General features: G+C 38.9%; 1 protein-coding gene and 1 non-coding gene across 2 annotated transcripts in view; one reads left to right on the top strand and one right to left on the bottom strand.

The window, feature by feature from the left end:
* The window catches only part of Prkg1 (protein kinase cGMP-dependent 1), a 1138884-nt gene that overhangs the window by 950146 nt on the left and 162424 nt on the right, over nucleotides 1-26314 (top strand). Inside the window, 1 exon segment of the mRNA XM_052760872.1 lies at nucleotides 21188-21253. Within this exon segment, the coding sequence (XP_052616832.1) occupies nucleotides 21188-21253 (66 nt within the window).
* Trnae-cuc (transfer RNA glutamic acid (anticodon CUC)) lies at nucleotides 8365-8436 on the bottom strand. The gene has a single exon. It is a non-coding gene; the product is annotated as a tRNA-Glu (tRNA).

The raw sequence follows: 26314 nt of genomic DNA on the forward strand, positions 1-26314 counted from the left end.
GAAGGTGTATGTGGGAAGTTCTACTGTGGCAGACTATAAGCTTAATCAAAATGTAATTATTCTGGAAAGTTCCTCCTAAGGGATTTATTTTTTCATTTTTCTCAATGAGCCCTTGCTGTGGGATGTTCTGTATGCTGTGAGTGTGTTACTCTGATTGGCTGATAAATAAAAAGCTAACTGGTCAGTAGCCAGGCAGAAAGGATAGGCAGGACAGACAAGGAGAATTCTGGGAAGAGGAAGGCTGAGTGGGTAGATGCCAGCCCGCCATCTAGGGGGCAGCATGTAATGGCACACAGGTAAAGCCACGGAACATGTGGCAACATATAGTTTAACAGAAATGGGCTGAGTTTAAATGTAAGAGCTAGTCAGTGGTAGGCCTGAGCTAATGGCCAAGCAGTTTTAATTACTATAAGCCTCTGTGTGTTTACTTAGGTCTGAGCAGCTGCGGACCAGCTGGGACACAGGAAAACTTCTAGCTACAAGCCCTTATGTAGTTTTTGTGTGACTTCTTTTCACATGCTATACTACTTGACATAACCACAGTGATCTAATTAAGGATTATGATTCTGTTGCCTACAGTCCCTTAAATAAATTAATGTCTGAACATCTAATATTCCATGCTTGCTACATTCTGATCTAGACACCTTCTGATTGAGTCTTTCGGTTATTCTCAATTCAGCTTGCTTCCAACAAAAATGAGCTTGCCAACATATGTCATCATATATACCACACCCACTATTTAGAACATTTTTTTCTTTTATCACTATAAAAACAAATCTTGTCAATGTTTTATGACCTCCTAAATGTCTTCTGTTTCAGATCCCATTTTTAGGACTTCTGCCTGAATCAATTTCTTCCTTTTTTTTTTCAAGAGCTCTTCATTTAGCTTGTCAAATTTTTAAAGCCCCACCCCTGTCTTTGTGCTTTTAACATCAATTCTCAGAGTTTCATGTCTTTCCAGATGGAAATGAAAGATAAAAACATGTATCATGGGCTGGCAAGTTGGCTCAGAGGGTAAAGGTACTTCTATCAGGCCTAATGACCTACAAATGATCCCCCCTCCCAGAACCCACATGGTAGAAGGAGAGAACTCCCACAATTTTTTCTCTGACCTCCACACATCTCACATGTGTGCATGTGTTCATACACACACACACACACACACACACACACACACACACACACACACAAAATTCACATATGCATGCATTAAATAAATGTACTAGTTTTTAAATATCACATACATTTTTAAATCTGCAGTATCTGTATAATTTGATTGTAAATATCAAAACCCAACTCAAGCTAGTACAACTGGTGAAGGAATTGTGTTTTTGGATGGACAGTGAATCATCTCATGGATTCCATGTTCCTCTCAAAGGAAGGACCCCAAGAAACAGGTAAAATCCTTTCTACCTGCTAAAGAAACCAGCCATGAGAGGCTTACCTGTGTGAACTTGGAGAATGGACATTCTTAGAGACTTGTGATCATGATGATCTAAAATTGTATCATTATTATGATTGTTGAGAAGATGAAGTTTAATATTGTGATAAAAGAATCATAATGCCTGTTACCTAGAGATACACTGCCAGGATTTAAACCTCTGTTCTCACACTCATCAACCTTTATAGCCTGGAGAAAATTGCTCATCCCAATTTACCTGTTGCTTTACCTTTCAAACTGAAAGTATAATAGCAACCAATCATAGAGTTGCTTTTAAAACTAAACACCATAATATGTAAATCTCTATTACAGAAAGTGGAAATATGGCACTCTCTCAATCACGTTTATTTTTAATTAAGATTGCATGGTTGCCAATACATCATTAGCATAAACATAGATTGTTTGCATTCTCTTTCCTTTTTTATTTTTTATTCTCTTGTATATTACATCCCAAACAGTTTCCCCTTCCTCCTCTCTTCCCTTTCTCCCAGATACACTCCTCCATTTCACTTCAGAAAAGGGAAGGCCTCCAAGGGATATCAACCTAACATGGCGTATCAGGTTACAATAAGACTAGGCACTTCCCCTCCTTTGAAGGCTGGACAAGGCAATCCAATAGGAGGAAAGGGGTCCCAAAAGCAGGCAAAAGAGTCAGAAGTAGTCCCTGCTCCCCCTGTTAGGAGTCCCATAAGACCATCAAACTACACAACCAAAATATAGCATATATTCAGAGAACCTAGGTCAGACCTATACAGGCTCCCTGATAGTTGGTTCAGTCTCTGCGAGCCTCTATGAGCCTTGCTTAGATTCTATGGACCATGTTCTTGTGGTGTCCTTTACCCCTCTGGCTCCTATAGTCCCCGCCCCTCTTCAGCAGGATTCCCAGAGCTCCAAGCTCTGCCTAAAGTTTGGCTGTGGGTCTCTGCATCTACTCCTATCAGCTGCTGGAAGAAGCCTCTCTCATGATGATTACGCTAGACTCTGATCTGCAGGTATAGCAGAGTATCAATAGGAATCATTTCATTGACTTTTTTTTTTAAGTCGGTTGTTTTTGGTTTTATCCTAGGTCTCTGGATCTCTTTATTAAGCTATGAATTTATTGAAAGTAAAGGCTGTGTGTGCATTATATGTCACCATATCTGCTACAGGTTTCACATAGTTCTTTCACACTTAGACATAGTAAATGGATGGCTGGATGGGTGTATAAAAAATAAAAGAATGAAGGAAGAGAAAATGGTAGAAAGGTTGGGACAAAATCAAATCTAACCTTACAAACGCATTTTTGAGTTAAGAGAGCAGATTTGTCTGTTTTGTTCATAAAAAGAAAACAGCCAAGGATCTCAGGGACTGACAGAGGAAAACAATGCCCGTATCAGATGGACTGAAACGACTGGTCGTTCCTCACTGGATGCTAGACAGCTGTGGCTGTCAGACACTGACAAAAGGTTTCCCGAGTTTCTGTAGAGGGAGGCAGACACTGATGGCCACACAGAACTGAGATATCACTAGAACCTAATGAAATTATGAAAAGTTCCCCCAAGACATGGTTTACTTAGAAGGCTATTTGCTGCGTAATCTTTAAAAGTCTATGAAATAGTATAGTATTTTAACTTAGCTATAACTGAATTTATTGAGTATTTCCCTTGAGCCATTGAAGATGTAGTTCATTTGCAAAAGTTATTGTTGAGTCACTAAGCAATTAGAGGCAGAGTAGATTCAATTTTTGTTGCTGCTAAGAAAACATTAATTAAGCATTTGGGTTGGTTAGATCATCTGCCCTTGGGATGTAGAAGTGTAAAAATCACAAGATTGGAGGGAGTGGAAGAGGAGTATTTTGGTTGTACAACTGTGGACTTGTGATTAGGTAAAAGTGAGTTCAAATCTATGCTGTTATACAGTGGAGGGAACCTCAAGCCAGATACGGCCTGTAGAATAGCATATTTGGGTCACTGTCTCAGGTAGAGAGCAGAGTCTCGTAAGTGGGGTTTTAGCACAGTCTGTGTAAGGTACATGGACGCTGCATAAACATAAATTTGGATTAAAATTTGTATGTGCTGCTTTTTAGTTATATGACTTCAGATGAAGCCATGAAACCCTCAGATCTCTTGTCCTCGGCCTGGGAATAGGCTCTGCAAAGAGCAAGATGACTAGTGGCCTATGTTGAATTTATCAGATATAGACTATATCATATTTATATTTTCATTTTTGCTTATTTTTTATTCTCTGAACACCCCTTTAAAATATAAAAACTCTCATTACTTGAAAATTTTTACACAAACGGACTGCTTACTGGCTTTGCCCCAGTAGTGCGGTTCACCTCTCCCTCAAGCATAGGAGTAAAATAATTCAACTTATTATTTTTTTTTTTTTTTTTTTTTTTTTTTTTTTTTTTTTTTTTTGGTTTTTCGAGACAGGGTTTCTCTGTGTAGCTTTGCGCCTTTCCTGGAACTCACTTGGTAGTCGAGGCTGGCCTCGAACTCACAGAGATCCGCCTGGCTCTGCCTCCCGAGTGCTGGGATTAAAGGCGTGCGCCACCACCGCCCGGCTTCAACTTATTTTTTAATCAATGCAATTTTAACTGATTTATTTGTTTTATGAGACAGGGTTTTGTTATAGGTCCCTGGCTTGCCTCATACTTGCTAGTATGTTCAGGATGGCCTTGAACTCCTGGCAAGAGGGATTTCATTTTTAGGCAGCAAAGACCTGGCACAAAGAAGTGTCCCATAATTGTTGCTTTTCCCAAATATTAATAAAGCTGAACTTTGGGTCAGCTTCAATTGTCCCACAGCTGTTTTGGGTACCATGTGTACTTCATGATGATCAGCAGGAGTAACAGCTGTGAATTCAAGGCCACAGTTCTTGGCTCTTCCCAGGACTCATAATGCAGCAGGTGTTAAGTGTTATCTATTATACAGTGAGGGAAATGCTTAGTGTGCCTTAGCATTCTTAGAACAGTGGCTAGGAATGGAACACAGTAAGTGAAATGTCCAGCAGATACACATCCAGTCTACAGGACCAAGAACAGAAATCAATTGTCACGTATCTGTCCAGTCTGCCATGCAAACTGGATCCAGTGGAAATCAATAATAAGAACAGTTGGGTGATCAAGAAGGAAAGATTGCTTGGGGCTACTAATGCCGCCAGTCACTCCAGATAGTCTTCTTCCAGTCACCCAGGAAGGATTTGATGGTTTTTCCTTGTAGTTCACTATAGGTTCAAGCAAAATAGGGAATGCATTGACCCCACAATGTCTCCTGTTAGTCCTGTGTTTTCCTTTTTTCTTCCAGAGATTTGATTTAAGTTTAACTTAAACTTACTTGTCTGAGTTTCCAACATTCCTCTATAATCAGCCTACAGCCATTTGTGCCTTCTGCTGCCCCAACTCTGCAGGCCCCAATGTTAGTCTTCCCTACTTGCTCTCCAGCTCCCGCTCTTAGGAATCACTTGGTAAATGCACTCTATGTAGTATTTTCTCATGCCTTTTCACAGGATATTTGTGTTGAAATGACCACCTCACTTTCTTGGCAGAGTAAGTTTTATGTGAACAAATAACAGTCCTTCTCTAATCTCAGCACCATGTTCTTATTTCCCTGAGTTGCTTCCACTGTTGAGAGATGCCTTCCCTCCCCTAGCACCTAGTCAGAGTTAGGACATTGCATGTCATTTGTTGTCCCTCTGTTCACTCCTGTGACACACTTGGGTCACACTGCAATACAACTATCAATAATGTCTCTTAGTTACTGGACCATGAACTCTTGGAAAGCAGTTTGTTTTCTGCCTTACCTCTATATACCTAGCACCAAGGACTATTTTCTCATTCTCTGCATTCAGAAACTTTATTTAGTGTGGCAAGGTAAAATACATGATGTCTGGTGAATTCAGATAAACAGTGATATATTTCTATTATATTATTACTTGAGACACACTTAAACTAAGAAATACTCATTTGTATAAGATTCAAATTAAATTGAATGTTTTTTACTTTTATTGGTTAAATCTGAGAACCTTACTTTATTATAGGAATGGGTGGAATGCCAAGGATTTTTTCTGTATTATAGCAAAAAGCTATTTTTATTCATTTCTATAGATTTTGAAATTCATATTAAGCCATATTGGAAAATTCCTACAATATTATTTCAATTCTTGCTTATTCTTTGAAAGTATATTGTATATTAACAAAAGAGGAATTGATTTAATACGAAAAAAAATGAGTGTTAATCCTTGAGGAACTTTCCACATTGATGAAAGAGACATTGGCAAGACAATTATGATGTGTAACAAAAATAAGACTGAGTGAATTTAGTGTGTTTAGACATGCTATGATAATAATGGAATAATAATACTGACTAATGTTTATTGAGTACTTCAGTATGTTAGACAGTGGGTCTAGGTTCTTTTTATGTACTTACTCAACTGTTCTTCATATAGTTGCTCTACTAAAGACTACTGTCTTCCCATTTTGTAAACAAATGCATTGACAAGCAGAGAACTTAAGTATCTGACTACAGATCACATTGCTAATCAATGGTATTTCTGCGTTTGAACCTAGATGAGTAACTCTTGAGTCTGTCCTTCTGACTACTGTGTCCTATTCTCTTAGTGAAAAGACATGGGTTACTGTCTGTGGTCAGTGTATCATATGTGATTAAATGAACAATATAATGTCATTATGATAAATGAATAAATGATGAATAATTATAAATAAAAGGTCTATTTGTCAATTTCTAGTGGAAATACTAATAAAACCCTAAACCACTACTAAATGTAACTGCTAATTATTGTATACAGACTTGAGTCTCTCTCAAATGTTTGCTTATATCTGTATATAACTGTCATCTAACCTCTTAAGAGATTCAAATTGGCACTATCACGGTTGCTTAGGGTGCTAGGAAGAAGATGCCCTTGCTGAAAAATGCCTTCCTTAGTGTGTCATCTAGTTCCTATGATTGCTGCCAATGAAAAGAGGGCATATGGCAACCCTGTAAGGGACACTGCAAGATACTATGACAAGTCTCCTACTTGCTCTAGCTGCCAGTCTGGTGTCTCCATGTGATCAGGCTACGTTGGCATAAATGAGCTCTGTCCCTGATAGTTGTGAGTGATTGAAGTGTGATGGTTGAAAGGGTAGCCCTGTGAAGGATAGGTGCTGATAACTACAATCCTAACACTAAAAGCCTTTGGCAGCTGGGAAAGGTTTCAGCAGTCTTTGCACTCAGAAGTTACTTCTAGAATGTAGAGATGGCTCAGTGGCTACAAATGCTTTCTGCTCTTACAAAGGACCCCAGTTAGGTTTGTTCCCAGCACCCACATCTGCAGCTCACAACCACAGTTGTTGACAGTGCATACTGCTGTTATAGAGGACCCGATCCCAGCACCCACATCAGGTGGCTCACAACTGCATGTAACTCCAGCTCCAAAGAGATCCAGCACCCTCTTCTGAACTCCTTAGAAACTTACGTTTATATTTTTTCCTAAATATTTAAGTGGGTGTTTTTCATTATGTATTTTTTAATCAATCTGTAGACATGCTTGGCATATTGAATAAATCATCTTTAGGATAGTTAGAAAATTAAGCTGAAAATATTTTAGGAACATTTCCATGCACACATATCTGAATAGTAGCATTCAATATTTTAAGATCAGGTCAGTGTTTTTCTTCTATGTTACAAGTGCTGGAGAGATGTGGCAAGCCTGATAAATCAAAATTCTTGATAGAGGCTGATATGTTAAGTGAGTCAAATACTTTTTGGAGTTTGATTTTATGTAGTGATTTGGCACATATAACTTTTATTTTAATTGGATATTCATTTCAAATATTTATCAGTTCACTTGCTTCTGTTCGTCTTCGATTCAAAGTTAATCTTTGGTTTGGCTGAAATTATTCTGTATTGAGTGAACTAAATTATAGAATCACTTAAATCTTTTGTTTAGAGAGTTACTGTTTTACCCAATTAAGTCATAATAGGTGATATTTGAGGAACATTTACTCAAAAAGATTATTTTCAGTTTAAATTTATTTTAAATTGTTAGGTATTACTCTCCCATAAAAGAGGCCTATTTAATTCCCAGCCTGGGAATTTTAATTTTCCAAATACGGTTTTATAAACATTTCTATATTGCTTGTGCCACCTGACAATGAGAATCTATCATTTGAAGTGTGTATATTTTGTTTCTATATAAGATATATTTTAGTCACTGATGTAACTTTAGTATGCAAATTTATTTAGTACATAGATGCCATATTATGCTGTTTAACATTCAGATGATAAGTCATAATTACAAGCTTTTAGTCTCTTCCTAGTGAAAAACTATTCTTGGATTTAGGATGAATCATCCTCTGAGGAGCGTTGAAAACTTTGATATTTAGGATATCTTTGGAAACTTTCCTGTCAAACACTAATTAATTATGGAGAACTGCAGTACAAAGATCCCCACTCCACATGTGGAAACTGAATGAAAAACAAGGCATGCATGTTGACAATGGAACACGGCATAGGAGGTCTCCCTTTGCACTTACCTGCAAGAAAACATGAGTGTAGTGGGTAGCCATTCCAGCTTTGATCTGGAAGTTCCAACCGCCATTGAGACTTCAGCAACTGTCACGCCTACAAGGCGGGGCAAAAGGAGGCGCCTGGGGACCCGAGATCTGGATCGGCGGGCGCTCTCTCTGTTGCGGGACCCTGGACTGGAGAGGTGGACCAATCAGAGCTCCAGAGAACACCGCTGGACTGCGATACACCTTCCCCAGACCCCACGACCTACCTATCCCTTAATTTGTAAGTTACGCCATTAAATAAATCTCCTTTTAACTACGTGGAGTGGCCTTAATAATTTCACCAATATCTGGCGCCCAACATGGGGCACGAACCCACGACCCTGAGATTAAGAGTCTCATGCTCTAACGACTGAGCTAGCCGGGCTGGTTCCCTGACCGGGAATCGAACCCAGGCCGCGGTGGTGAGAGCGCCGAATCCTAACCACTAGACCACCAGGGATTCTGTTGATGTGAGACACAATTGCTCCTGGCTGCACCAATTTGATCCCGAGAGAATGTTGGGCTTCTAAGACATTTCCATTTGGAAGTTTGTCTTCTTGGCACAAAATGGCCTACTGGGCAAAGAACTGCCCTTGCCTCGACGGATGACAGTACAAATGCAATGCTATCCTTTCTGGACAAGCGGGACACAAGGAAAGCGACCACTGTACTCTGCCAAGACAGGGTAAGATGGTCTTTCAGAATTCCTGCTTCTAAAAATGGTCTGTCAGATACTTTAGGCCTGTAGTCAATTTGAATGCACCAACAATGCTGAGAAACATTAGGTGACTGTCCAGGCTGCCAGCTGTCTCGGTCTACTCTCGCAAGATTCCCGAAAGTTGCTTGCATCCATCTACCATTTCTCAGGTACCATTATATTCCCTCTCAGGTCTTTGATGGGATTGAAGACTAGCAGTTATAGTTACAACTTAGTAGATAGAACATATTAAGTATTAGATTCAGGTTCTTTAGGATAGGACACCTTTTGGAATGATCTTTGTACATGCCATTTACCTATGCTCTATACTTCTCTGGATTATAGTATGTGTTTCTTGCTTGATATTGTTTGCATTGGTTGTAGTTCCATCTTATCTAGGTCATTATCCCTCATTATTCCTGGACTATATTTGATAACCATTCCTTTGTATATAGTCTTGTATTAGGTTAGAACTTTCTTATTTAGACAAAAAGGGGGAGATGTAGTGGGTAGCCATTCCAGCTTTGATCTGGAAGTTTGAGACTTTGGCAACTGTCACGCCTACAAGGCGGGGCGAAAGGAGGCGCCTGGGGACCCGAGATCTGGATCGGCGGGCGCTCTCTCTGTTGCGGGACCCTGGACTGGAGAGGTGGACCAAGCAGAGCTCCAGAGAACACCGCTGGACTGCGATACACCTTCCCCAGACCCCGCGACCTACCTATCCCTTAATTTGTAAGTTACGCCATTAAATAAATCTCCTTTTAACTACGTGGAGTGGCCTTAATAATTTCACCAATACATGAGTCCTACAGTGAAGGTGTCTTATTTCAGTAATATTGTGCTAATATGCAACTTGCAATTTAGTTCTCACCTCAGATGTGGATATACACATAAATATTTAAGAGACAGTTTGGTAACATGTCCATTCAGTAAAACAGACATAGAAGATTCATCTCAGTCCCCATGACCATTCTATAACCAGATACACATTTCTAGGCATTAACTCCCTCCCATGAAGCTGGTCTCTGACCCAGTCAGAAATGGGTTGTTTAACATGAAAGGGGGAAATCTCATGAAGCCCCAGCCCTAGACAAAAAAAATCTACAAGCAAGTAAGGAATGCTGAGAGCAGGAGAAAAGTCAACAGGGAAGAGCCCCCCGAATTGGTTACCCAGTGCTTAGTGGTCAGCCCTTGAAACCAAGTACATACAAGTAACATATGGACTGAGTATGTTGCATTTATGTGAATAGAACATATACACAATTAAAGAAAGGTAAACCATGAATTTGAGAAAGAGCAAGGAGGCAACATTGGAGGGGTTGGATAGAGGACAGGAAAGGGAACAAATGATATATTTTAATTTCAAAACAAAAAAAAAAAAAACAAGAACCAAACCATTTGGTTATTGTCATAACAGTCAGCCCCTGTCACAGCAGTAACCTCCTGCCTAGTTAGCTAGTTTCGTAGCATGTAGACTCTAAAGTTGTAGAATATTGTTGTTACCTCTTATCCCCTACCTGCCTGGATAGCAATGTCCAACAGTAAAAACTAGCAAGCTTCCCACATGGTTTTTCTGTATTCAGCAACCAAGGTGTGTGGTGTCTTTAGCAATTGGGTCTTACCATTCTGTTGGTCTTACCAACAACAATGTCCATAACCTGTGTAGCTTTGAGAGACTTTTGAAGACTTTCTGGCCAATATCTCCTCAAGAGATGTCCCATACCTGGGATTTCCCCTTAATAATAACTCATGTCTTCTGGGAACAGAATTATCCACCCATGCATAGTATTTATTAATTCTAATGCTAGCTATAATGGAATGTGAAGCGAATCATCTGAAATGGCTACAGAGAGGTAGCAAAAGCCATCAATCATGTCTTAGCATCCAGGAGAATGAAATCACTCGGCTATAGATATGAAAGAAATATGGGTTAGTGTTGAATCTTAGTTCAGCTGAGGTTACATCGGGAGCACAACAGAAAATAACAATAAATATTCATTCCTTTCCTCACTTTCACTAACTCCATGTATTAAGTTGAACCACATGAACTTACTGGTATTCAGCCATTTTTTTTTTTAATTTATTTTAATTTATTTTGCAATACAATTCAGTTCTACATATCAGTCACGGATTCCCTTGTTCTCCCCCCTCCCGTCCCCCTCACCTTCCCCCCAACGCCCCCCCCCCCCCATTCCCATCTCCTCCAGGGTAAAGCCTTCCCCACAGACTGAGGTCAACCTGGTAGACTCAGTCCAGGTAGGTCTAGTACCCTCCTCCCAGGCCAAGCCAAACAATCCTGCATAGGCCCCAGGTTTCAAACAGCCAACTCATGCAATGAGCACAAGATCTGGTCCCACTGCCTGGATGCCTCCCAAACAGATCAAGCCAATCAACTGTCTCACCCATTCGGAGGGCCTGATCCAGTGTGGACCCCTCAGCCATTGGTTCATAGTTCATGTGTTTCCATTCATTTGGCTATTTGTCCCTGTGCTTTATCCAACCTTGGGTATTCAGCCATTTTTAACCTGCAAAAAGTAATTTCATGTAGTTCAATTCAGTAAATGTATGTCTTCATTGTCATTGAAGTAAATGTGCAATGTGAAGTTTCTATGTAAAGTTTCATTATGTTATCAACCTAGGAAAAGTATTATGTGAAGGAATGTGAAAACTGAATTATTCCAACTTCATGTCTCTCTTGTATTCACTGTACCTTTCCATATAGTTCCAAATGTATATGCATTGTCTCAGGAAGTGAGCTAACACAATGAATGGATACATCTACACATGTAACCAGGGAAAATAAACTTTGAAGTTAACTTATGAGAACACTTTTTTTCTGGATGTACAATTTTTTTATATTTATTGACACAATAATTGCAGATATTTATGGGGTGTAATGAGATGCTTCCACACACATGTTATGTAATTATCAAACCAAGGTAATTAACATTTCTATATCCTCAAACATTTATTATGTATTCCTTGTAAAAATTATACAAATCTTCTCATTCAGCTATTTGAAATATATATTACTGTTAGCTATGGACACCCTAATGTGGTAGGGCATCTTCTCTAAGCAGCACCAGAACCTAATCTCCCTGTTCAATGGAACATTTTTTTCTGATGACCAAGCTTTCCCTATTACCTCCTATTATTTTCCCGGTATCTTAGTCACTGTTCTATTGCTGTCAAGAGACACCATGACCAAGGCAACTCCTATAAAAGAGAGCATTTACCTGGGGGCTTGTTTACAGTTTCAGAGGTTAGTCCACATTGTCATGGCCAGGAGTATGGTAGCAGGCATGCAGGCTTGGGGCTGAGAGCTTACATCCTGATCCACCATCAATTAGAAAGAGAGACTCTGGGTCTGGTATGATCTTTTGAAACCTCAAAACCCTCCCCTAATGACATACCTCCTCCAATATGGCCATACTTCCTAATCCTTCCCAAACAGTTCCACTAACTGGGGACCAACCATTCAAACATATGATGAGCCTGGGAGGTCTATTCTCATTCAAACTACCAACCCCAGTCTCTGGTAACTACAATTCCACTCTTTAATTTCAGGGGATTAACTTTCTTAGATCCTATATATGAGAGATATCACAAGGTATTTGTCCTTCTGTGTCTGGCTTATTTATAGCAACACAATATTTTAAATTTATCTATGTTGTCACAAATACTATAAGTTCACTTTTATGGTTCAATAAAATTCCTTGTGCATAGATGTACCACATTTTCTTAATCCATTCATCAATTGATGATCATGTTGGTTGTTTCCATACCTTCACTACTATAAATAAAGAGCAGATTTGCAAAAGTAAAACACAGCAAAGACAGAGATACAGAGACCCTGGATACAGCATAGGACACTTGTCTACCTGGGCATCTCAAGTAACATTTCCTTCTCTTCTACACAAAGTCACCTATGTTTCTAAAAGGATCCTAGGAAAGGTCTCTGCCGTAGCATTTTGCCATGATTTAACAGTTAAAAATAAAAACAACCCTTTGCCAAGTCTACATTCTAAGGAGGGATAGACCTCAGAGATAACTCTCCTCCTGTTCCAGGTCTTTCAACTCTGTCTGGGGCAAGGAGAAAGGCTAGCAAGCAAACTAAATGTCTTAGAGGCAGAGGAGAAGGAATTTCTGATTCTCTGAAAAAACAAGCCATTGTTGGATTTGTCAACTTTTATCATCACTATTTGCACATTCTTTCCTTCCTTCCTTCCTTCCTTCCTTCCTTCCTTCCTTCCTTCCTTCCTTCCTTCCCTCCCTCCCTCCTTCCTTCCTTCCCTCCTTCCCTCCTCCCTTCCTTCCCTCCCTTCCTTCCTTCCCTATTTCCTTCCTTCCTTTCTTTTTTTGAGACAGGATCTTACTGTGTAACCCTGGCCAGGAACTTGCTATATAGACCAGGTTGGCCTTGAACTTACAGAGATTCACATGCCTCTGTCTCCTGACTACTGGGAGTATGCTGTTTTACCTGGAATTCCTATTTTGTTGTTGTTGTTGTTGTTGTTTAAACTAAGACAAGTTTTACTAAAACTATTGTTTTGTGGGTCCTCATTGCTGGTACTACATATAAATTATGATATCCAAATAAAGAGTGCAAGTCTGTAGTCAACCTGCCTGAGTTCAAATACTGATCCTAGGTCATAGTTATTGTTAACTTATATTTGCCTTCCTTGAAATATTGCATGTGAAGTCATCAGAATAGTACCAGAAACATGAAGGATCTAGTAAATGTTATACATACAAGCCCTTATAAATGTGTTTGTGTGTGTGTGTGTGTGTGTGTGTGTGTGTGTGTGTGTGTGTGTGTGTGTGAGAGAGAGAGAGAGAGAGAGAGAGAGAGAGAGAGAGAGAGAGAGAGAGAGAGACTTGTCTCAGGCTTTACACTGATGCTCCTCTCCTCTCTCAGCTTCTTGAGTGCTGAAGTTACAAGTGTACACCACCATGCCTAGCTTATATCTACCATTTAGAATGTATTGAAGTCAGGTTAGCATATTAGTTATTAGGGCAGATGGCTATTAGGGAATTTAGTCCCCCCCCCCTATTTTTTTTTTATCAAATTTTGATTCCTTAAACTAAACTTCTCCCTGTATTTTATGAATAAAAGTTTATTAAGGACATGAAACTTGTACTAATTCATCTCTAAGACCTACATGATGCCCACTGTGTAGATGTATAATCAATCTGGAATCATTTGTTTTTAGTAATTTTTGAGGTTTATTTTTTATATACTAATTTCCTTTTCTTTGGAACAATTGATGGGATAGATGGATCATGTTATATTTGTAATTTTTTTAAAAGAAATATCCACAACTGATTTGCATAATGACATCCTTTAATGTGCGTTTCTGACAATAACGTATGACGTCTTCTTTATACCATCTTCACCCAGTTGCTTTACTTTTCTTACTGACAGTAGCCAGTCTAACTGGGATGAGGTATTTGCTAGGTTATAATTTTCTTTTCCTTGATGATTAGTGACACTGAATTTTTTCCCACATTCTTGTTAGGAATTTCTGTTTTTAAAGAAATGTTCATTTTTGGGTTTTGGCCATTTTTTCAATTTAATTATTTGGAAATTTTGGTCATTGATTTGCTGGAGTTCCTTCTAGGTTCCAGACATTAGCAACTTGTCAGATGTATAAAATGCAAATATCCCCCCAACCCCCGTTGGTTATGTTACCTATGCATACTAATGACTGTTTGCTTTGATTATTCAAGGCAAGGCTTTTGTTGTTTATTTTTGTTGTTCATGCTTTTGAAATCATATCTAAAAACTTATTGCTCATAGTAATATCAAATCATACTTCTGCTGTATTTTTTTTGTTGTTTCAAAGTTTAAAGTCATACATTTAAGTCTTTAATCAACTTTTAATTGATTTTTGTATGTGGTGAGAAAAAGGAGTCACACATAGTTCTTATGCATGTGGATATCCAATTTCCTAGTATCATTTATGGAAGAAACTATTCTTTCTCAACTGCTTGTTTTGTGACCAAACCTTTGTCAAAATGTATTGACTGAGGCTCATTGATTATTCTGTGCCAAGCAGGATTGTAAGGTGTATAATTTCTTTATTCACTGATCAATTCTACATGTAGTATATCAATTTTATTAGAATTGAGGTATCAATCATTTTGGAATAGTTTTGTGATTGAATTGGAAGTGGAAATGAGAGTGATCTAATTCAGAAAGCAAGACAAAACAACCACAAAGCTGCTTAGGAGTCCTGTTTTCAAACAGCAGTAAGCTTCATCATAAACTATATAATTTTTCATGATTAATTCACTGCTATAATACTGTAATTTCCTTTATGTGTTCCTTTGATTCTTATTTTGATTGTCCTACTTGTTGTGTTAAGGTTTCCTTTTGAATTTTACTATAAAAATGATTTGCTTCCTCCTGCATGGATGTAATTTAACTGGGGCATTAACCGGTTGCACATGACAGAGAATGAAGGGCTAAGCCCCATGTATTGCTGTAAGCTCACAGGCAATTGGAGGAGTGTCAGTTTCCATGAAGGCTGGCACTCGAAGAGTGGTAGTACTCTGCCGACAGAAGTCACGCTGCCCCAGGGCTGCAAAGGGAGATCCCTGCTCTGACAGCTGCCCTGCGTGAACTCTGCTCTGCCTTGGCTTCCTACCTCTGCGCTTGTTCTCTTGAGACATCCCTGAACCACAGAGTTCTCTAGTAGCCACGAAACACAGGACAATTGCTTCAGAAGAAGAAGAGTCCGTGTAAAGCCTTGTTATGGATTACTCAGACACTGACAGTGACTCTACCTTGGGATACAGCGATGATGAAGATTCCAGTGATGAAGTCCAAAGAACGTCAGAGTCAGTGCACATAACACTATAATTGTAGATATTTGGTGATCTTTTCCAAGCTCTGTAATTTCACTGAAAGAGTTTCTAACCCCTCACAAAATGTTTTAAAAGTGACTACTACTAAACCATGAAGCTTTGCTTTTAATTTTTTAAATTGATAATATGCTTTTGGAAATACTTGGTAATTGACTAGTTTTGCAATGGTCCATTTTTTATCACTATTATTATTGGTAATGCTGAAATCAACTAATGTGCAGGCACAGAACTGTATGAACGTAAGATTTTGCTTTTAAAGACTGTGAGCATGTTGTGTCTGGATTGTTATGTATATGGTAAGTTTTATTTAATATAAAGTAGCAAGATTCATGTGTTAAGCAATCAGGGCAGTGTGTATTTAGTGTGGGCATTGCCTTACAGTTAAATATTCTCATCTATAATCTCAAAAAAAAAAAAAAACCATAGAAACTACTAAATATACACCAACAAGTAAGAATTGTCTCCTTCCGTGTTTTTCTTTTTTCCATGTCTAAGCCAGTATTGTATGCAACCTTTCTAGCTTGGTCAATATTCTCCATAAAAATATAACAAGTGTGGATGGCTTAGTGACAACATAAAGTCATTAGGATCCTCTGTTATATGTGCTTGTAACATTAAACCAAAATCCAGAATATATTTATCTTTACTACAGTCTTTGGACCCACAACACAAACAAATATATGCAGTAATCCCAGTATTGGCAGCTTTTCCCAGTAATACCCTTTTATTAGAAGCATGTCCGCCAAAGTGGAAGATTAACATATGTCAAAGCCAAGTCAAGCAGTGTTTTGTTCCTCAAAGAAGCAGGGTCCTCAGAGCTTTTTTGGACATCTGACTAGAGGGGCAGTATTACCTGAAGGGTGCTGTGATGGCAGCATGATTTGGGGTCAAATGAACTTAACATTAAATAACTGCCTAGTATTACATGACATCATCATAAAGCTGCGTAGCAGGTTAGGACATGTCCGTGAATGGGAATTCTATAATTTAAGAGTTAAATGTCTATCAGATTTATTTTGTGGCTAGACACTGAAAATATTTTGGTGCTGGATTCATTAACAAATGTGATTTGTATGGTGGATATTATGACCACTGCTCAAAAGTTGTTCTGTGTTTTAATGCATGTATAATTATTATAAAATTTAGCTCTGACAAAGTATATGAGAATGTGGATTTGTGGAAAGAATTTGATTCAGAGAACAGTCCATCTGTGTTCAAATGCCAGGAGTGCAACTCGAGAGCTGGCTCTGACTGCTGAAATACTATGTAGCTTGTATTTTCATGCACTCATCCGAGACAAAGTAACTGCCATTTGCTATATTCAATAAACAATATTTATATGAACTCTTTTTATACAGTTCTTAATATATGCTTATGTTTAATACGCAACCTTACTAACTTGGTCAATATTCTGTATAAAAATATAATAGCTGTGACTGGCTGAAATGTCTAGTGACAACATAGAGTCCATTAGGATCACCCTCTATTTTATACATTACAACATTCATACCTAAATCCGGATTATATTCATAAGTAACAAAATATTTTATTGAATACCTTAATAGCCTTGATATTTTTACAGTCTACATAAAAAATTCTGCTTCAGAAAAACATTATATTCAATGTTCAAAGTCTAATTTAGATAACATAATAAAATCTTAAACTATTGCTTATTTATGATTAATCCATTAAAATTTATATCCACAAAATATACTCAGAATTAAATACTGTTATTTATATTATTTTTAAGATTCTTAATAGTCAAGATGGAAATATTTCTAAATAGGCAATATCCATTTTTTTTTCTTCTATTTGGCAGTAGGTAGCAGAGATAAAAGGATCTCACTGTGTAGTCTATACAGCCCAGGATGGCCTTGACCTCATGATCCCCCTCCACGTGCTTGGATACTATAGTACAGTTGTGCACCAGTACAGACAGTGTAAATAAGCAACATTATAAATAGTCAAGATGAAGACAGACGTGGAAGAGTAGATTTTAAATGATGTTTTCATAAAGCCATGGTAGTGTTGCTGTTTTAAGAAGCTATTTGTAGTACCTTATGAGGCCATAAACACATGGTGAGAATAAGTTATTCACAACTTATGAAGCCCATGGGAATGATGCGCTTATGCTGGCTGTGTTTACTTCACACCCAAAAATCACCTTCGATTGAAAATAGTAATGGATTTGAAAATATATCATCTGCAGTTCTCACTTTGCTACTGGGTAAGAGTGACATTGAATGGCTTCTTTCCATTTTCATGCTCAGGTAAAAGAACTGAGGTTTGTAGTGATATATTGTATACCCTAATAAACTTGCCTAGGTTTCAGAGGACAGAGCCAGCCACTAGATTAGACATAGAGGCCAGACAGTGGTGTCACACACCCTTAATCCTATCACTCGGCTGTGAGTTCAAAGTCACACTGGAAACAGATCCAGGCAGTGGTGGCACACTTTAATCCCAGTACTGGGAAACACACACCTTTAATCCCAGGAAATGATGGCAGGGCAGAGAAAGGTATATAAGGCTTGAGGAAACAGGAACTAAGGCCATTCAGCTGAGATCCTTCTGGGTGAGGACTCAGGATTTCAGTCAGAGGATTCATGGAGTTTGTGTGGTAATAGGTGGTGGCTGTGGCTTGCTCTGCTTCTCTGATCTTTCAACTTTCACGCTGATATCTGGCTCTGGGTTTTTTATTTAAAGACCATCTAAGATTCAATTTGAACAACAAAGGTTTACATAGCTTACAATTGGTAGATCTTGTGTTAACAGCGAGTTCCTGTGATTCTGAAGGCTGAATTTAGGGTTGGATAAATGAGTCAGCAATCAAGACCACATACTGCGCTTGCAAATTGTTTGGAAGGAGTCTGGTTGAAGACCCGCCTCAATTCCCCTTCCCATCTCTTTCCCCAAACCCGCCCCTTCAAAGCCTGCTAAACACAGCTCCTCCCCCAGAGAGGCTCAAGACCACCCCCACAGGGTATATAAGCGGCATCCCTAAAAACAGACACGTGGTTCTTCCTGTCTTGTCCCAGTCTCCTCTCTGGGGGGCAAGGAATCGCCCAGGAGTGCTTTGACAATTAAACCTGGACTTTTCCTGATTCGGTCTGATTCGGTTTGTTGCCACAACAGAGAAGCCTTCAGAGAGGCCTAAAACTTACTACAAATGTCCCCAGTTCCATTCCCTAACACATGGGTGGCTTAAAACTATCTGAAACTTCAGTTTCAGGAGGATGCAATGCCCCTGGCCTTTGAGGTCACTTCATTACTATGAATAGACGATGATGATGATGATGATGATGATGATGTTATCTGATCTCTACCACCCCCAGGTTCAGGAATGCAATACCCATGCCCTCCTTAAAGCACACACTTACTAAGTACCTCCTATATTGGGCATTAAGGATTAAATAGGGAGCAAATTTAGCCATCATCCCTTGTCTGTATATGGCTTAGCAGAAGAGAAATGAAGTCCCTAAGCCACATAAATAAATATATGAGTTAAGTAGTGGTAGCACTTGCGTGTGGAGATATGTAAGATAATGAGAACAGATACAGGGAAGCCCAATGGCTAATTCAGGATGGAATGCCCAAGGAAAGGGCACTGGGAATAAGACCCAAAGGACAAACAAGGGTGGGGGGCATCCAGTTGGAGAGAAGCATTTAAGCCTGGGAACAGCATGTTATGAGGACTGGGCACGAGAAAGAACATATGTTTGCCAATTTTGAAAGGAGGCCATGTTCTTTGGAAGGCAGAGAATGTGAAGCAGGCATAAGAGGCTCACCCTGGCAGCTCCTGAGACGATCATAAAAATTTTACAGTCAGAGGAAAACTTAGTGTTGGGGGTAGATTTAATATCTTTTTCTGGGGTAGGAACAAGGGGGTTGGGTCTGGTGGAAAGGGGAGGTGGGAGAGAGACTGGGATGAGAGGAGAGAGGGGAAGCTGTGGTCAGGATGTATTGTATGAGAGAAGAATAAATAAAAATAAAATTAAAAAATAATAAAATCTACAACAAGGAAGACCTTCCTTCTTTAAAGTAAAAGTCACAAATGGAAAAGGTGTGTAAGAGAAACCCAATCTGCAGCACCTAAGAATTCAAAAACATAAAAGTAGACTCCCCAGTAATGGGAAGACATGCCATAGTCTTGTATGGAAAAATTAATATCAGAAACTGTAGCTTCTGAGATCAGTGGATTAATTCAATACATCTTTACAAGAATCCCATTGTGGGGATTTTTTAAAAGAAGAAAAATGATTTTCAGGTCGGTATCAAATAATGAATGCTGAAGAATATCACAAGGGTATTTCTGGAAAAAATAATGTTAGTGAAAGAATATTTGTTTTGGTTTATCAAATACCAAATGCTGTTTCTGTTAAGCAGCTGTAACCCACACAAGATGATATGGCAACAATGAAGGACATAACGAAAGATAGGTCAATGGGGGGAAATTACAGAATTTAGAGTTTGTGTCAGAACTGTGTGTGTCTTCAATAGTAAAAGATGCATTGGGAACATCTTTATTTTCAATACTTCAGATGCCTAGATTAGGTGGAACATTGAATTTTGTGGTTTGAAAACTTATCAACACAATACTTTTCTATGCAATTACCTCTGTGATGTATTTCATGCATATTCGCCATTAATTATATTGGCTTAGAAACATTATCATAAGAAAAGAGGGTGCACTGTCAGGTGTGATTTAGTGTTATGACAATGATAATATTAAGTTTATGATAGCTGAAAATGACTTGTGAAGTTAATTTACCAAATCCATCTCTTATTACTGGAGATGAACCAGGGAAAAATTTCAAAGGTCTCAGAGATTAGTAAGAACATGTAATTAAAGAATTTGCAGAGTACCTTTTACTCAAGAGGTGCTTACCTAGTGCTGGCCATTTTGGTGTCTTATTTAGAACCCTCATTGTTATTGCTTTGAGTGTGTTTCAGTTTTCTTTTCTGTTTCTCTCTCCTGAGACTCCTACACCAGACTCCTATCACCTGCTATAGTTAAAAAATTGCATGTTTTTGAAAAGGTAGTCTTTATATATTTAAGTCACTGTGAGTAATAGTTGTCCTAATATTTATATATTGAAGTCACTGTGAGTAATATTTATCAAATACTTGAAGAGCCATGAGCTCTGGGACACAGGAATAACTATATATCATAAAGTCCCCAAACCTTACTTACATAAAAGCAATGTTACTATATTGAGAAAATATTTAAAGTTGGTCATTTGATCTCAAAGATACAATGTCAAATTGATAACAGATGAATTAGATATTCTTTCCAGGGTATGCCTTTAGATTCTTCAAAAGTTTTAATCTATTCATTCCCATCTTTATCATCATGCAATCAATTCAGAAATTCCCCCAAAAGAGCAAAGGAAACTATCTTATATAATTTTCTTCCACTTGTGTAAGTGAATTTTTAAATTTGATAATTGTAACAAACTACATTATAACTGCAGGAAATGTGTGATCTATAATATGTGTAAAGTGGCTCTTCACATGAAGCCTAAACCTGAAAGTGCATAAATCAAAAAAAGTTTATATACTTTGGTTCCTTGATGTGTCCCCACAGTCACTTGCCTTTGGTCTTAAAGGCTGCTCCATCCTAATGTGTCTATTTTTTATGCAGGGAGGATGTGAGAACGGCAAACGTAATTGCTGCAGAGGCTGTCACCTGCCTTGTGATTGACAGAGAGTAAGTACATTGCTTTTTCTATGCATAGCACATGCTCATATCAGCAATATACATGTTTCTTGAATTAGTCATCATTTTGCAGAGTATTAATACTTGTTTAAAATCTTTTCCATTTGAGATGAGCTCTATATTTTATTCTTGTATTATTCTTAGAAGCGGCTAGCTCTGCCAATCTGGCTTTGTAATCTTTAGTAAGATACTTAACCGCTATGAACTACAACTCCACAGACTTCACTTGAAATTTGAAGATAAAGCAATATCATAGGGATATTTTGAGGATTAGGAAGAACGTGTAATTAAAGAATTTGCAGAGTACCTTTTACTCAGGAGGTGCTTACTTAATGCTGGCCATTTTGGTGTCTTATTTAGAACCCTCATTGTTATTGCTTTGAGTGTGTTTTGGGTTTCTTTTCTGTTTCTCTCTCCTGACACTCCTACACCAGAAGTCTCAGGGAAGATACTCTTGTAAAAAGTATCAGCTTTGGACACAGACAAGTGGCTATTTAGAGAAATGAAAGGCTGTTTCGTGATATCCGTCACTGTCTTGTTTCTTCCCTTCATTATAGTTTACAGTTCTTACTGAGATTATAGGTAACTGTAAATAGCAGGTTATTGCCCCTAGAAGAATATGGTTCAGATGCATACAAGCCACATGGAACCAAAGAAGCAGATTTTTCCTCAATGCAGTGTATGTGAGTAAGTTTCTCAGGAAGGCTGAGCACCTGGCCCAAAGGGAGCTGCTACGAAACCATGCTAGTGGACCTGCACAGCTGCGTGAGACATTGTGCTGCAGTGAACTACAGCTGAAGAATAGAGAGCACAGTTAGAAAGACAGCGTTGGATGAGCCCAGGGAACTCTGGGTGGAGACGTTCCCCATTTGATCCAGGACTCCTACTTTTGAGGTTCCTTCATGCTGGATCATGAGATGCTCAGGCATGGCACAGCTGCCACCAAATGGCTGTTTCCACAGGTAGCTCTGAAATAGTTGTTCTTTTCTGGGTCGCAGAACCAGCAATGATCTGTCCTTGCTGCTTTTGCTGAACTTACAGTCTTCTGAGGTTCTATCATGTACAAAGCATGGAGCTAAGTAAACAATCAAACGTGAGAACGTATCTGAAAGTGTCAGGAGGGCAGTACAAAGAGTCATCCGAATGAGCAGTTCATAAGGAAACTGTGAGTCAGTTTCCACTGGCAAGAGGAAAACTGTGTAAAGTTGTTGGAAGACATTTTATAAGACCTAAGTGTGAAGGTATGATGAGGATGGGTTACCATAACACCAAATGATGCTATAACAACTCTGGTAATACTGAATTCCAAAATAGTCTCCTTTTGACAAATGATACCAAATGATAGACTTAATAGAAAAGACTATATAAAGTGAATTATGGAGGGAGGGTTTGAAAATGGAATATGTAGTTGGGAGTCAAATTCCAGCTTGTGACAAGGGGCCATTTATAGAAGGAGTGTGTAATAACAAATGGGCTTTAAAGGGGTAAAAACAAGGGGTTGACTATCAGACTAAATTACAGTCTAAGAAATAAGCTAAGGATATTGTTAGGAGAGAGAAAATGAGATACAGAAGGAGAATCAGTCTGGGAGGCATGATGATATTCCACTGAGAATGAAATTATTGGTGTGCAGTCTTGGATGCTTAAGACAGATGTTCTGCAGGAAGTCATAGATGTGGACAGGAGTTCTCGCTACCACTACTGTACAATTCATGTTAATCTTGCCTACATAGAACTAACAGCTGAAGTTATCAGGTGGGGTGGAATTCCATGAAAGGACAGAGATACAGATAAAAAGATCAGAATTTGTTGAAACTCAGTTAAGCTCAGACAGAGGAAGAAAAACAGATGAAAGAGAAGACCATAGGAGACAGAGAAGTACGGAAAGAGGACATCTCAAGAAAAGAGAGAAATTAAATCCTGAGTTAGAGAAGTAGGCAGTTAGTGAAATAGTTATTCACAACCAGGAGTTTTCTAAGAAAACTGGACAAGATAGGGTATGCCACATGGAGAGGACAGGCTGGCTTCTCAGAGATCAAGTTACAATATTACAGCTAGACATGGCAAGAAGTTCAAAAACAATTGCTCAGTATGGGAGTTGCACATAACATCTCAAAAAGCTAGAAGAAAGGATTTTTAGTGTTTTCCCCCACAGACAAATAGGAAACATTTGAGGAGATGTGTTGCTTGAGTTTTCCTGCCTGGCCCACAGTCAGGACAAATCTCTCTCACCTGCCAGTCCCACAGCCGCTCAGACCCGACCAAGTAAACACAGAGGACTTATATTGCTTACAAACTGTATGGCTGTGGCAGGCTTCTTGCTAACTGTTCTTACAGCTTAAATTAATCCATTTCCATTAATCTATACCTTGCCACATGGCTCGTGGCTTACCGGCATCTTCACATGCTGTTTGTCATCGTGGCGGCTGGCAGTGTCTCTCTGACTCAGCCTTCCACTTCCCAGCTTTATTCTCCTCCTTGTCCCGCCTACACTTCCTGCCTAGCCAATGGCCAATCAGTGTTTATATTTATTGACTAATTAGCAACACATTTGCCATACAGAACATCCCACAGCAGAGATGGATATACTTAACTGATTAAACATTACGCAATGTATGTAAGAATTAAAACATCATGTTACCCTACTAATGCACACACACACACACACAAAATTTGTATAGTTAGTATATAAATTATTTCGAATGTAAATTTTAAAAAAGTGTGAATAATGATAAGTGTTATAGAGAATGCAGATAAATGAACTCATATTGTTTATAGGAATGCAGATTAGTGTAACCATAATAAACCACCATTTGATTAACTAATCCTGCTCCTGGATACTTTTCTAGAGGGACTGAAAATCAGTATGTCAAAGGGCTATGAGCTCTTCACAATCATTGTAGCATTATTTAATAAACCAAGATATGGAAACAACCCAAGTGCCTATCAGTGGATGGATGTATAAAGAATATACAGTACATATTACTGTATATGCATAAAGAATATGCAGTAATTATTACTCAGTCTGAAGGGATGAAGTCCTGCCATTTGTAACAATATAGGTGAATTTGGAAGACTGCTAAATGAAATTGGCCATGCAAAGAAAGATAATAACACCTCAGCTCAATTCTAGAAGTCAGAGGGAAAGGACAAAATGATGGCTATCTGAAGCTGGTGGATAGAGAAGGGAAGAACAGGGAGTTGTTAATCAAAGAATATAGTTGAACAGGCAGAATGGGCCTTAAGGTCAGCTGCACCTTAGAGTAACAACTGGAAATGTTGTTTTGTTTTGCTTTTGAGATATACCTCACTGTGAAGCTCTGACTAGTCTAGAACCCACTGTATAGACCAGGCTGGCTTCAAACTCAAGAAGATCTGCTTGCCTCTGCCTCCTGAATTCTTGGATTAAAGGTGCATACCACAATGCTCAGCTGATGTTTGATGTACTTAGAAAAACAGTGAGATGCAAGGCTGAGGCAGGCAGATATGAGTTTCAGTCCAGCATGCTACAGAATGAGTTTGAAACAAACTCGGACTAAATATGTAGAACCTGTATCCAAAAAATACATAAATAAACAACAGTAAAAATAAACCTTAAGTGTATTATTAAAAAAAAGAGAGGTGAAAGGGTGTTTACACTTAGTGCTTTGGTTTAGTCTTCCTGCATTGCACACACATTTCAAGACATCTCCTTGTACCCAGTAAATACATGTTATTATAATTTATTAATAAAATTAGTATTTAAAATGCAACCTGACATTGTGACTAATGCCCATAATACCACTTAGGAGGCTGAAGCAGAAGGACTGTCGTAGACTGTAGGCCAGCCTGGGTCCACAGTGAATTCTAGGTCATCCTGGGCTACACTGAGGCTCTGTCTCAAAAAAGAAGAAATTCCAAAATGAAATAAATATTAAGAAATACAGATGCTTAAATACAGGAAGAGAAAGAGAGGGATGGTGAGGCTCATCTTTGTGTTAAAGCCTTCTGATGATGAGTTTGAGCAGATATCCAGAGAGAGGGAACAGCTGAAAAGCTAAGGGAAAAGCTGGTTATGCTGAGTCTGGAGACTGTAGGCGAGCGAAGGAAGGCGTTTCAAGTTCACATCCTCCCTGTTTCTTCATTATTCAGAATAGTCAAAACATAAAAGGGGGTGGTTAGGAGGTCTGGGAAGGAATGTTGTATCTTAACTACAAAAAGTTATGGAAATTTATATGACCTTCATATTGTCTCTAGAGCATAAAATAGAGAAACTGGCAAAGACAGGAATGGGAGCGGATCAGAGTGTGGCAGCTGAGTAGGGACTGCTGGGCTATCACAGCACTTTGTACCCTGCAGTCCTTTATATGTCGTATATTTTCACATCTGTGTGGTGCTGCCTATGGTGGTATTGTGTTCCCCAAAATATTGTGCACTCTGATAAACTTACCTGGGGTCAGAAAACAGAACAGCCACTAGATATAGAGGTCAGAAAATGGTGGCACACACGCCTTTAATCCTAGCATTCCAGGGTAGAAATCCGTCTGATCTCTGTGAGTTCAAGGCCACACTGGAAATAGCCAGCATGGTTACTCACGCCTTTAATCCCAGGAAGTGATGGCAGAAAGCAGAAAGGTATTTAAGGTGTGAGGACGAGGACTGAGCCTGGTTAAGCTTCAGGCTTTCAAGAAGCAGTGCAGCTGAGATCCATTTGGATGAGGACTCAGAAGCTTCCAGTCTGAGGAAACAAGATCAGCTGAGGAATTGGCGAGGTGAGGTGACTGTGGTTTGTTCTGCTTCTCTGATCTTCCAGCATTCACCCCAATACCTGGCTCTGGGTTTGTTTTTATTAATAAGACCTTTTAAAATTCCTGCTACAGCTGCCTGAGAGGTTGGTAGCATGCTTTACAGAAGAGGGAGCTGAAGCCCACTGAGATTTAATAACTTGATTGGGTTTTTTAAGTAAATAGAGCCCACATTAATTTAGCTATGGGCATGAACACTGGACAGGACTCTGAGGATCATGTCATGTGGTCTTGCTCCATCCCTTCTGCCCATTGATGTTGTAAGAGC

This window comes from Peromyscus californicus, unplaced genomic scaffold (genome assembly GCF_007827085.1).
Source record: "Peromyscus californicus insignis strain IS unplaced genomic scaffold, ASM782708v3 Scaffold_4__1_contigs__length_199733344, whole genome shotgun sequence".
NCBI lineage: Eukaryota > Metazoa > Chordata > Mammalia > Rodentia > Cricetidae > Peromyscus > Peromyscus californicus.